General features: G+C 54.9%; 1 protein-coding gene across 1 annotated transcript; it reads left to right on the forward strand.

The window, feature by feature from the left end:
* Positions 1 to 2,305: 2,305 nt before the first annotated feature.
* On the forward strand, positions 2,306 to 3,436 carry LOC130152441 (inositol 1,4,5-trisphosphate receptor-interacting protein-like 1). The gene has a single exon (XM_056345989.1). It carries the CDS (start codon positions 2,306 to 2,308, stop codon positions 3,299 to 3,301), a length of 996 nt encoding a protein of 331 aa, XP_056201964.1. The 3' UTR covers positions 3,302 to 3,436.
* The last annotated feature ends 8,825 nt before the right edge of the window (positions 3,437 to 12,261 follow it).

Raw genomic sequence — 12,261 nt, forward strand, 5'->3', positions numbered from 1 at the left:
CTGGCTGGGTGGCCAGGCCTAAGGAGTGGTAGCGAAAGGAGTTAAATCCAGCTGGTGGCCAGCCACAAGCGGTGTTCCCCAGGGCTCAGTCCCAGGGCCAGTTCTGTTTAATCTCTTTCTCGACGATCTGGACGGGGGCCTTGAGTGCTCCCTCAGTAAGTTTGCAGGCGACAGCAAGCTGGGCAGGAGCGTTCATCTGCTTGAAGACAGAAAGGCTCTGCAGGGGGGTGTGGACAGGCTGGGTTGATGTCCAAAGCCAATTCCATGAGGTTCAACAAGGCTCAGTGCCAGGCCCTGCACTCGGGCCACAGCAACCCCACGCCACCCTACAGGCCTGGGGCAGAGTGGCTGGGAAGCTGCCTGGAGGAAAAGGCCCTGGGGGTGTTGGTCAGCGGCCGGCTGCATATGAGCCAGCAGTGTGGCCAGGTGGCCAGGAAGGCCAAGAGCGCCCTGGCCTGTGTCAGAAATAGTGCGGCCAGCAGGGCTAGGGAATGATGGTCCCCCTGTGCTCGGCACTGCTGAGGCCGCACCTCGAGCAGCGCGATCAGTTTTGGGCCCCTCACTACAAGAAAAATACTGAGGTGCTGGAGCGCGTCCAAAGATGAGCAGCGGAGCTGGTGAAGGTTCTGGAGCTCAAGTCTGACGAGGAGCGGCTGAGGGAACTGGGGTGTTGAGCCTGGAGAAAAGGAGGCTGAGGGGAGACCTTAGCGCTCTCTGCAGCTGCCTGAAAGGAGGTTGTGGCGAGGTGCATGTCGGTCTCTTGTCCCATGTAACAAGCGCTAGGACAAGAGGAAAAGGCCCCAGGTTGCACCAGGGGACGTTTAGATTGATACTGGGAAAGATTTCTTCACCAAAACGGTTGTCAAGCACTGGAGGAGGCTGCCCAGGGAAGTGGTGGAGGCACCATCCCTGGAGGTAGTTAAAAGACGCGCAGACGTGGCGCACCGCAGCATGGGTTATTGGTGGACTTGGCAGTGCTGGGTTTGCGGTTGGACTCGGTGATCTTAAAGGCCTTCTCCAACCTAAACGACTCTCTGATTCTATATGACAATACGTCCAAACTATAGCAGCGTGCGTATCACATGGCAAGCGGCTGTGAAGGAAATTAACTCTAGCCCAGCCTCAAGGAGTACACCAGGGCAGCTGTGAGCCGCTGAGGCGGGCTGGGGCCAAAGGCCGGGCTGGCCGGTGGCCGTGCCTGTGATGCGCTCTGGTGATGTCAGATGTCACAATGGGGACAGTTACCAGGGGCGCCAGCAGGCCTGGGATGTCAGATGTCACAATGGGGACAGTTACCAGGGGCGCCAGCAGGCCTGGGCCAGCCGTGAGTGCACACGTGGCGGGAGGCTGGGCTGGACGAGGGCTGGGGGAGAAAGGCTGGCCCCCGCGGGTGGGCTCTCACCCTGCCTTCTCATTTCAGCCTTGAATGCTTTGTCTGCCTCGGGAGTCCATGTTACGTTGATTCGGGTTGTGCTCAGCGGATCAGATAAAGGCTTTGCAGGTAGTCCATACTGATATAGCCATAGACGACACGAACCTGTCGTTCCTAGAAAGGTTCGTAGATCTCTCACCGTTTCCAGTCTGGGTGTCTGGCAGACAGCCTCCTTCCTTGTTCTTCCCAGGGAGCGTTGCCCAGCGGAGACTTCGTATCCCAGGTATGCCGCTTTTTCTTGCACCAGCTGTGCTTTCTGTTGGGAGACTCTATAGCCACTTAAACCCAAGAAGTTTACAAGAGAGATCGTCCGTTGTACACATTCTTCTTCTGTTTCGGTCGCTATTAATAAGTCATCTCCAGATTGTAGAAGAACGCCACCTCCCAGTGGCTGTTGCCATTGTTCCGATTCTTTGGCTAGTTGGTTACCAAACAAAGTGGGACTATTTTTAAATCCCTGTGGTAAAACCGTCCAGCTTAGCTGCACCTTTCTCCCTCTGTTGAGAGACTCCCATTCAAAAGCAAAAAGCTTTTGACTTTCCTGAGCTCGGGGTAGACAGAAAAAGGCATCTTTTAAGTCTAACACTGTAACCCAAATCAAGTGATCCTCAACTTTGTTAAAAGCGTATATGGGTTTGCTACTACGGGGTGCAAAGTTTTAGTTATTTCACCCTGCATCGAGGGCCCAGCCGCTGGCGGGAGCGCCTTGGGCAGGGCATGGGGACGCCCGGGTGCTGGGGCTGGGCGCAGGCCTTGCTGCCGCCCAGCTGGCTCACCCCCTCTCCTGCCTGCCCCCAGCTCCCTGCGGCTCCCACAGCCAGCTCCCTCCTGCCCAGCCCCACTGAAGCCCTTCTCTCTCTCCTCCTGCAGGCCATGGCTGCAACGTTCTTCTATTGGTTGGTAGTAAGCCTCATCCAGCCACAGATGGTTGGTGATGAGCTGGATGATGCCACACATGAGCGCATGCAGCAGCGTGCCCAGCAGCTGAACCAGGAGATGTCTCGGCTGCTGCAGGAGCTGGAGCAGAAGAGCGGCTTTACCTGGGGAGCCCTGCTCTTGGCTGCCCGGCAGCTCTTCTGGTTACGGGCCATTGCTGCACCCCTGGTCCTGTGCTTTATGCTGTGGTGCTGTCCCAGCAAAAGCAGCCATCAGCCAGAGAGCAGCAGCAAGGAGGGCAGCTCCCAAAACAAGGCGCATAAGGAGGACCAAGAAGAGGAACCCAGTGTTGTGCTGGATGTGGCAAGTGTTTCAACCAAGTGCCCCCCGGATCTGTCAGAACTGTCTGTGATGCTGCAGCAGCTGTTGAATAATCTTCTCTGTGTTTGCCAAGAACTCCCCAGGACCTGTTTCGTGCCACGACTGAAGCCAGCCATCAGTGTGGGCATTGCCTTACAAGACTGGATTCCCCACAACACTTACGCTGTCTACCGCTTGCTCGTGCCCCTGGAGCCCCCCCAAGGACATGCCTTCCACATGGAGAGGGGCACCACAGAGGGGGAGCTGCTGAGGAACCCCATGCTCCGCGTAGAGCTGAAGTGCACCTGCGGGCAGGAACAGCTGCTGGAGGGCGCGCTGTGCTTCATCCACCACCCCAAGGAGGAGCTGATGGAAAATCAGGGTGCCAGCCTCCTAGGCACCCTCTGCACTGGCCCCTACCTGGACATGGAGAAAACCACCCGCTGGTTCCAGATATTGCTAAAAGCAGCCTGGCAGCGTTTGCCTAAGTCGGAACACTGCAGTCTGACAGTGCTGCCCTCCAGGCGCTCCTGCAAGGTCCGGCTGATGTCCGGTTCCAAAGCTGCCCTCCTGACTGAGATGATGTTTGGGTTGCAGCAGGATGACACGGACATCTTCCTGATCATCAGGTAGGCAGAGGCCACTGTTGCCAGCAGCAGGACGCAGCCAGAGAGCTGTGCTATGGGAGAGGTTCAGTTCTTCATGCACAGGGCCAGTCCTCAAGACACTCCCTGGAGAGCTGGTGCTGCACAACGGAGCGCATCGGACACGCACAACACACTGCTCTGTTTGCAACGGCAATTGCTGCCGCACCTTTCCTCCACAGCAAAAGCGCACTGTGGGGCGCGGGGCCCGATGCAGCAGAAGGGACCGATGCAAGGAGCCTTGGTGAGGAGCTGGATGAGGCCACGCGAGAGTGCATGCAGCAGCACTTTTCATGAAGTTAAGCACGAAGAAACACCGTTGCGGTGGAACTTAGGTGGTGACGCAAGTGGAGGCAGACTGAGAAACACTATGCCTACGTGGCTGGGTTCGGACAAAATGGAAAAATGCCTTTTATTGTTTATATAAATTGTATATAAATATCTTCGATAGTACATGTGTCAGACCCTGACAGGCTTTCTGTGTCCTTCTTGTTTGCTATTTGCTGTTGCTGTAGGTGCCCGTATGCTACGGTTCTAAGTTCCGGTTCTTCACATCCTGTTTACATACCTGACAATTTGGGGCTGTCTGAAAGGTACACGGCTAAGTCTTTAAAGCAACTAACTCGTCTGCAGACCCACTACAGACCCCAGCAATCTTCATACAGGGCAGTGTGCTACAGCACAATTTTGTCATTCTGTTTACCTCCAGCATGTGGTGTGAGTGGGCACATGGCAGGAGATACTCCCTTTTTATCTTGGTGGTTTTCAAATAAGGAAAGAAAAAAAGAATTAAAAGCAACAGAAACCCACCCTTGGGCTGCATGTGGGAGGGCCAGGCCAGAAGGCAGCAGGTCTTGGGAGAGTCGGGCGGTGCTGGCTGTCCCCACAGCCACTTTGGATCATGGGAAGCATTAGGAAACTTTCACAACTGGCCCAGGCCAAGCCAGGAGAGAGGCCGGGAGGCAAAGTATGGACTTACAAGAGTGATTCTTTACTCGTGCGCATGAGGTGTCCCATTCAAACTGGGGCACCCCGAACACGGCTTTACATGAGGTTCTCAGACCTCAACATGATTTGACCAATCCCTCTTTAACTCAGAGATACTATTATTTTGCAAAGCAGCTGCAATTCTATGGCATCACGTGGCATCACGTCCCACCTGCCACGTTCTTGATGTAAACGACCCTGGAGCTGGTCTCGCTACGGTTAATTATCGGTGCTGCCAGGCAACGGGGGGGTTTCACAGAGGTGTTAGAGGGGCTCGGAGGCAGGCATGGTAGTCTGCGATTGGGGCATTCAGAGCACGTGAGTAAGGGACAGGATCCAGGAGAAGTCCAGGAGGCCAAGTTGAGCCACCCACCCAGCCACCTGCATCAGAACCAGTGCCACCAGGAAAGCGCCTAAGTATTAGCAGCTGGAGCGTCTGTCCTGAGAGGCACCGAAGCACCTGTCTGCTGCCCAGACAGTTTCTCTAGAGAAGCTTGCTGCCCACCAGGAGTTCACAGTCGTGACGTCACCGACAGGCTGCCAAGCCTGCTGAAGCCTACAGGTTATCGTCCACTCCTACTATGCAATGTAAGGTCTAGTGATGCTGTGACGAGGCAGCTGAGGACCATCAAATCAAACTGTAGCCCCGCGGAGCAATGCTAAAAGAATCAGGAGCGCAGGTGGTGTTCTCCTCCATCCTCCCAGGCAGAGGAGGGGCTTCAGCAAGGAGGAGACATGCTGAATAGAAGAGTGCCTGGCTGCGTAGCTGGGGCTCAAGGTTTTGGCTTCCATCATCGTGGATCTACCCTTGAGAAGCTGCGTCTCTTGGGAGCTGGGGACATTCACCTGACCTCATACCGCAGGGCAGGAGAGGGCAGAATGCGGGACACCGAAACGGAAGGGAAATGCCTGCACCGCGGCCCTCTGACGAGAGCGGCAGCATCCTCCTCTCAGTGGTCTATCCCAGCGCAGCGGCCGCTGAAGACCACAGTGGCTGCAAAGATGATAGTCACCCTGCTTCCCCTTCACACTTTCACGGCCACGGTGGCAATGCCACACAGGCTCAGAAACTCCCTGGCAGCTGCGGCTGGGCAGGGACCAAGCGGGAGGCACCGCTGATGTGCCTCCACGTGTTCACTGGGGTCCGGCTGGAGAATCTGCCCGTGCCAGACACTCCCCAGGGAGCTGGTACCGCAGAAGTGAACATGCTGGACATGGAGAAGACGGTGCTCTCTCGGCAGCGGGAGTTGCCTGCTGGGAAACGTCCACCCGCACCCCGTCATGCCCCTTGGGAAACATCTCTTTGGAAGCAATGTCCTCTCGCAGTGGCACAGCAGCACAGAGATCCTGCCGTGGAGAGGCCCCGTCCCGCCACCAGGATATCGGGAGATATACCACCCCGCACCCGCTGCTGTCCCAAAGGCACCAAGAGCACACCCTCGACCACAAGCACAGTGGTCAGCACCAAGGGAGCCGCCTGGGTCAAAAGCTGTGAGCGTCTGACAAGCCTTTGACGCCATTTCCCACAGCATTCTGCTGAGAAACGAGCTGCTTATGGCTTGGACGGCTGCACTCTTTGCGGGGCCAAAAGCTGGCTGGGTGGCCAGGCCTAAGGAGTGGTAGCGAAAGGAGTTAAATCCAGCTGGTGGCCAGCCACAAGCGGTGTTCCCCAGGGCTCAGTCCCAGGGCCAGTTCTGTTTAATCTCTTTCTCGACGATCTGGACGGGGGCCTTGAGTGCTCCCTCAGTAAGTTTGCAGGCGACAGCAAGCTGGGCAGGAGCGTTCATCTGCTTGAAGACAGAAAGGCTCTGCAGGGGGGTGTGGACAGGCTGGGTTGATGTCCAAAGCCAATTCCATGAGGTTCAACAAGGCTCAGTGCCAGGCCCTGCACTCGGGCCACAGCAACCCCACGCCACCCTACAGGCCTGGGGCAGAGTGGCTGGGAAGCTGCCTGGAGGAAAAGGCCCTGGGGGTGTTGGTCAGCGGCCGGCTGCATATGAGCCAGCAGTGTGGCCAGGTGGCCAGGAAGGCCAAGAGCGCCCTGGCCTGTGTCAGAAATAGTGCGGCCAGCAGGGCTAGGGAATGATGGTCCCCCTGTGCTCGGCACTGCTGAGGCCGCACCTCGAGCAGCGCGATCAGTTTTGGGCCCCTCACTACAAGAAAAATACTGAGGTGCTGGAGCGCGTCCAAAGATGAGCAGCGGAGCTGGTGAAGGTTCTGGAGCTCAAGTCTGACGAGGAGCGGCTGAGGGAACTGGGGTGTTGAGCCTGGAGAAAAGGAGGCTGAGGGGAGACCTTAGCGCTCTCTGCAGCTGCCTGAAAGGAGGCTGTGGCGAGGTGCGTGTCGGTCTCTTGTCCCATGTAACAAGCGCTAGGACAAGAGGAAAAGGCCCCAGGTTGCACCAGGGGACGTTTAGATTGATACTGGGAAAGATTTCTTCACCAAAACGGTTGTCAAGCACTGGAGGAGGCTGCCCAGGGAAGTGGTGGAGGCACCATCCCTGGAGGTAGTTAAAAGACGCGCAGACGTGGCGCACCGCAGCATGGGTTATTGGTGGACTTGGCAGTGCTGGGTTTGCGGTTGGACTCGGTGATCTTAAAGGCCTTCTCCAACCTAAACGACTCTCTGATTCTATATGACAATACGTCCAAACTATAGCAGCGTGCGTATCACATGGCAAGCGGCTGTGAAGGAAATTAACTCTAGCCCAGCCTCAAGGAGTACACCAGGGCAGCTGTGAGCCGCTGAGGCGGGCTGGGGCCAAAGGCCGGGCTGGCCGGTGGCCGTGCCTGTGATGCGCTCTGGTGATGTCAGATGTCACAATGGGGACAGTTACCAGGGGCGCCAGCAGGCCTGGGATGTCAGATGTCACAATGGGGACAGTTACCAGGGGCGCCAGCAGGCCTGGGACGTCAGATGTCACAATGGGGACAGTTACCAGGGGCGCCAGCAGGCCTGGGCCAGCCGTGAGTGCACACGTGGCGGGAGGCTGGGCTGGACGAGGGCTGGGGGAGAAAGGCTGGCCCCCGCGGTTGGGCTCTCACCCTGCCTTCTCATTTCAGCCTTGAATGCTTTGTCTGCCTTGGGAGTCCATGTTACGTTGATTCGGGTTGTGCTCAGCGGATCAGATAAAGGCTTTGCAGGTAGTCCATACTGATATAGCCATAGACGACACGAACCTGTCGTTCCTAGAAAGGTTCGTAGATCTCTCACCGTTTCCAGTCTGGGTGTCTGGCAGACAGCCTCCTTCCTTGTTCTTCCCAGGGAGCGTTGCCCAGCGGAGACTTCGTATCCCAGGTATGCCGCTTTTTCTTGCACCAGCTGTGCTTTCTGTTGGGAGACTCTATAGCCACTTAAACCCAAGAAGTTTACAAGAGAGATCGTCCGTTGTACACATTCTTCTTCTGTTTCGGTCGCTATTAATAAGTCATCTCCAGATTGTAGAAGAACGCCACCTCCCAGTGGCTGTTGCCATTGTTCCGATTCTTTGGCTAGTTGGTTACCAAACAAAGTGGGACTATTTTTAAATCCCTGTGGTAAAACCGTCCAGCTTAGCTGCACCTTTCTCCCTCTGTTGAGAGACTCCCATTCAAAAGCAAAAAGCTTTTGACTTTCCTGAGCTCGGGGTAGACAGAAAAAGGCATCTTTTAAGTCTAACACTGTAACCCAAATCAAGTGATCCTCAACTTTGTTAAAAGCGTATATGGGTTTGCTACTACGGGGTGCAAAGTTTTAGTTATTTCACCCTGCATCGAGGGCCCAGCCGCTGGCGGGAGCGCCTTGGGCAGGGCATGGGGACGCCCGGGTGCTGGGGCTGGGCGCAGGCCTTGCTGCCGCCCAGCTGGCTCACCCCCTCTCCTGCCTGCCCCCAGCTCCCTGCGGCTCCCACAGCCAGCTCCCTCCTGCCCAGCCCCACTGAAGCCCTTCTCTCTCTCCTCCTGCAGGCCATGGCTGCAACGTTCTTCTATTGGTTGGTAGTAAGCCTCATCCAGCAACAACAGATGGTTGGTGATGAGCTGGATGATGCCACACATGAGCGCATGCAGCAGCGTGCCCAGCAGCTGAACCAGGAGACGTCTCGGCTGCTGCAGGAGCTGGAGCAGAAGAGCAGCTTTACCTGGGGAGCCCTGCTCTTGGCTGCCCAGCAGCTCTTCTGGTTACGGGCCATTGCTGCACCCCTGGTCCTGTGCTTTATGCTGTGGTGCTGTCCCAGCAAAAGCAGCCATCAGCCAGAGAGCAGCAGCAAGGAGGGCAGCTCCCAAAACAAGGCGTGTAAGGAGGACCAAGAAGAGAAACCCAGTGTTGCGCTGGATGTGGCAAGTTTCGACCAAGTGCCCCCCCGAAACGGTCTGTGATGCTGCAGCAGCTGATGAATGCTCTGTGTCTGCCAAGAACTCCCCAGGACCAGTTTCATGCCACGACTGAAGCCAGCCATCAGTGTGGGCATTGCCTTACAAGACTGGATTCCCCACAACACTTACGCTGTCTACCGCTTGCTCGTGCCCCTGGAGCCCCCCCAAGGACATGCCTTCCACATGGAGAGGGGCACCGCAGAGGGGGAGCTGCTGAGGAACCCCATGCTCCGCGTAGAGCTGAAGTGCACCTGCGGGCAGGAACAGCTGCTGGAGGGCGCGCTGTGCTTCATCCACCACCCCAAGGAGGAGCTGATGGAAAATCAGGGTGCCAGCCTCCTAGGCACCCTCTGCACTGGCCCCTACCTGGACATGGAGGAAACCACCCGCTGGTTCCAGATATTGCTAAAAGCAGCCTGGCAGCGTTTGCCTAAGTCGGAACACTGCGGTCTGACAGTGCTGCCCTCCAGGCGCTCCTGCAAGGTCCGGCTGATGTCCGGTTCCAAAGCTGCCCTCCTGACTGAGATGATGTTTGGGTTGCAGCAGGATGACACGGACATCTTCCTGAGCATCAGGTAGGCAGAGGCCACTGTTGCCAGCAGCAGGACGCAGCCAGAGAGCTGTGCTATGGGAGAGGTTCAGTTCTTCATGCACAGGGCCAGTCCTCAAGACACTCCTCGGAGAGCTGGTGCTGCACAACGGAGCGCATCGGACATGCACAACACACTGTTCTGTTTGCAACGGCAATTGCTGCCGCACCTTTCCTCCACAGCAAAAGCGCACTGTGGGGCGCGGGGCCTGACACAGATGAAGAGGCATTCCCAGGAGCCCTACCACAGAGACTCACATTGCCGCCTGGGCAGTGACTGCACACCCTCTTTGACAGGAGCCCATTCCCTCTAGGAGTTTCACCCTTTTGAAAAGATGTCAACAAATCACTTTTTTAATACACAAGTGTTGTGTTTGTAAGGGTCTTTGTATTACTTTGTCGCAGGCATAGGGTGCTGAAAGCTTCACTGACACAGAGTCAGGGATCATTTTGCTGAGGAGCTTGTGCAGTGGGCTCTTTTTTCGTGATTCACTGGGCTTTGGCTTCCCAGGGGTTATGGGTTAATACCACCAGGCAGCTTCACATCACACAGCTGCTCAATCACTTTCCCCCAGTGGAATGATGGAGAGAATCTGAAAGTGGGAAAACTTGTGGGTTGAGCTAAGTTTAGTAGGTAAAGCCAGAGCTACACACCCAAGCATAGCAAAATGATTAATTCACTGCGTCCCCGGTCTGCCATTGAGACCGGCCGTTTTGGGAATGTTCTGCCTCCCTGTGGGTCAGGTTACCATGAAACATCCTAACCTTGTACAGCCCTCAGTTTATTATTGTAGAATCATAGAGTCATAGATTATCTCCGGTTTGAAGGGGATCCACAAGAATTGTCGAGTCCAATTCCCTGCTCCTTGCAGGACTACCTGATTCTAAATCATACAACTAACATCATCATCTAGACGCTCCTTGAACTGTGAGAGGTTTGGTGTCACGAACACTTTCCTGGGGAGCCCATTCCAGTTGCCAATCACCCTCTCAGAGAAGAACTTTCTCCTAATGCTGAAGCTGAACTTCCCCTGATGCAGCTGCATTCCATTCCATTCTCTCCTGTCCTATTGCTGGTCACCAGGGAGAGGACGACAGCACCTCCCGCTCCTCTTATCCCCTTGTGTAAGTTGCAGACTGCCATGAGGTCACACTTCAGCCTTCTCTTCTCTGAGCTGAACAAGCGAAATGACCTCAGCCGCTCTTCCTCAGTCTTGCCCTCGAGACCTTTCACCATCTTGGTCACCCTCCTCTGGACACACTCTAGTAGTTTGATGGTACCAAAACTGCACGCAGACGTGGAGGTGAGGCTGCACCAGTGCAGTGTCGAGCGGGCCAATCGCCTCCCTCGACTGGCTAGCTATGCTGTGTTTGATGCGCCCCAGGACATGGTTGGCCCTTTGGGATGCCAGGGCACGCTGTTGACTCCTGTTCACTTGCCATCAACCCAAACGCCCAGATCTCTTTCTGAAGAGCTGCTCTGCAGCCTCTCCTCCTGAGGGAAGGGTTTAAATAAATTTTAGTAGATCTAATTGCTTAACGATTACCTAGATTGTTGTTGATAAATAATGCCTTGTTTTACTAACCATTGTGTAAATTAACTGAAGCAAGGAGTCTGCAGTTCCTCCTGAAGGACAGTTCCTGATGAGAACTAGCTAAAACCAACTCTATAGTTTGGACAAAGACCAAGGAACAACTCTGTGCGAAGAGAGAAGGTAAAAAGTCCAGAACGAGGAATACTACCAAGCCTTCATTCCCACCACCCCCATGACCACCACCAAGAGGCACCACGCAAGTGCAGTTGGGAGGGACTTATGGAAATGACTTCTTGGAACTAATCTTAATACAAAGCGGGGATAGGTCACGAATATGTATAGGCACACTGGAAAACTTTATGCAACACTTGATTGTATAAAGTGAGGCAAGTTGTTGCCCCAGGCACACACGGCTTTGGTGGAACTACCCCCCCTCCGTGCTGCCCAGTGCTGAATAAACACACCTACTTTACAATCTGATAGATTGTGGAGTCTGATTCCGCATGTCGCTCCCCTAGTTTGTACATGTAACCAGGATAACCCCATCCCAGGTGGAGAATCCCACACTTGCTCTTGTGGAATTCCAGTCGATGGGTGACTGCCAAGCTCTCTGGTCTAGGCAGATCTCTCTGTGAGGTCTCTGTACCCTTGAGGGAGTCCACAGCTGCTCCTAGTTTAGGATCATTGGCAATCTTACTGTACATTCTGTAACAGAGCAAGATGAGTTTGGTATAATGCTCTGGGTGATGCTCTGTTTATGTTGAGATAAGATAGAGACTGCATGGCCTGTTTTGTTCCACTGAGGATGCTCTGAACAATTAGAAAAGGCAAGGTGGGCACCTGAAGGAGATGAGGAGATCATGAGTCAGGAGATCGTTGAACAAATAAAGCTGAAAGGTTTACTCCACCTAGACCCCACCTATTATGAATAGGATGATTAATGTCAAAATCAAATGAGTATGTATGTATATAAAGATGTTGTAACCTCTCACAAAAACTGTTTAAATTACCAGACTTTTCACTGAAAACTTTGGAGCTAGTTTGTCCAGTGTGAACCGGCTAGCTCCCCAAAGTCGCACAAAATAAATAGCTTCGCTGCTTAAAGACAAAATTAATCTCTGAGCAGTTGCTCTTTGCCGTTTTGGCATCAATTCGATTTCTGCGTAAAGATCAGGGGTCCTCAAACTTTTTAACCAGGGGGCTGGCGCGCGGACGCAGTGGCAGGAGGTCATCTGCGGCTGCTTGGTTCCCCCCCCAACCCCCGGAGGGGGAGGGCGGGGGGTCTGTAAATACCGGGGGCCGGATTGAGGACCCTGGGGGCCGTATCCGGCACGCGGACCGTAGTTTGAGGACCCCTGGTCCAGATCATTTTTAAAAAGTACTTTTTTCAGCAGTACAGTGTTTACTAGTCACAAAACGCTCAGGCCAGCGCCGGTCCCTCAGCACGCCTGCGGCCCCTCAGGCTGGGCGGCTGCGCTCCCCTCAG

This window comes from Falco biarmicus, chromosome 7, assembly GCF_023638135.1.
Source record: "Falco biarmicus isolate bFalBia1 chromosome 7, bFalBia1.pri, whole genome shotgun sequence".
Classification (NCBI taxonomy): Eukaryota; Metazoa; Chordata; class Aves; order Falconiformes; family Falconidae; genus Falco; species Falco biarmicus.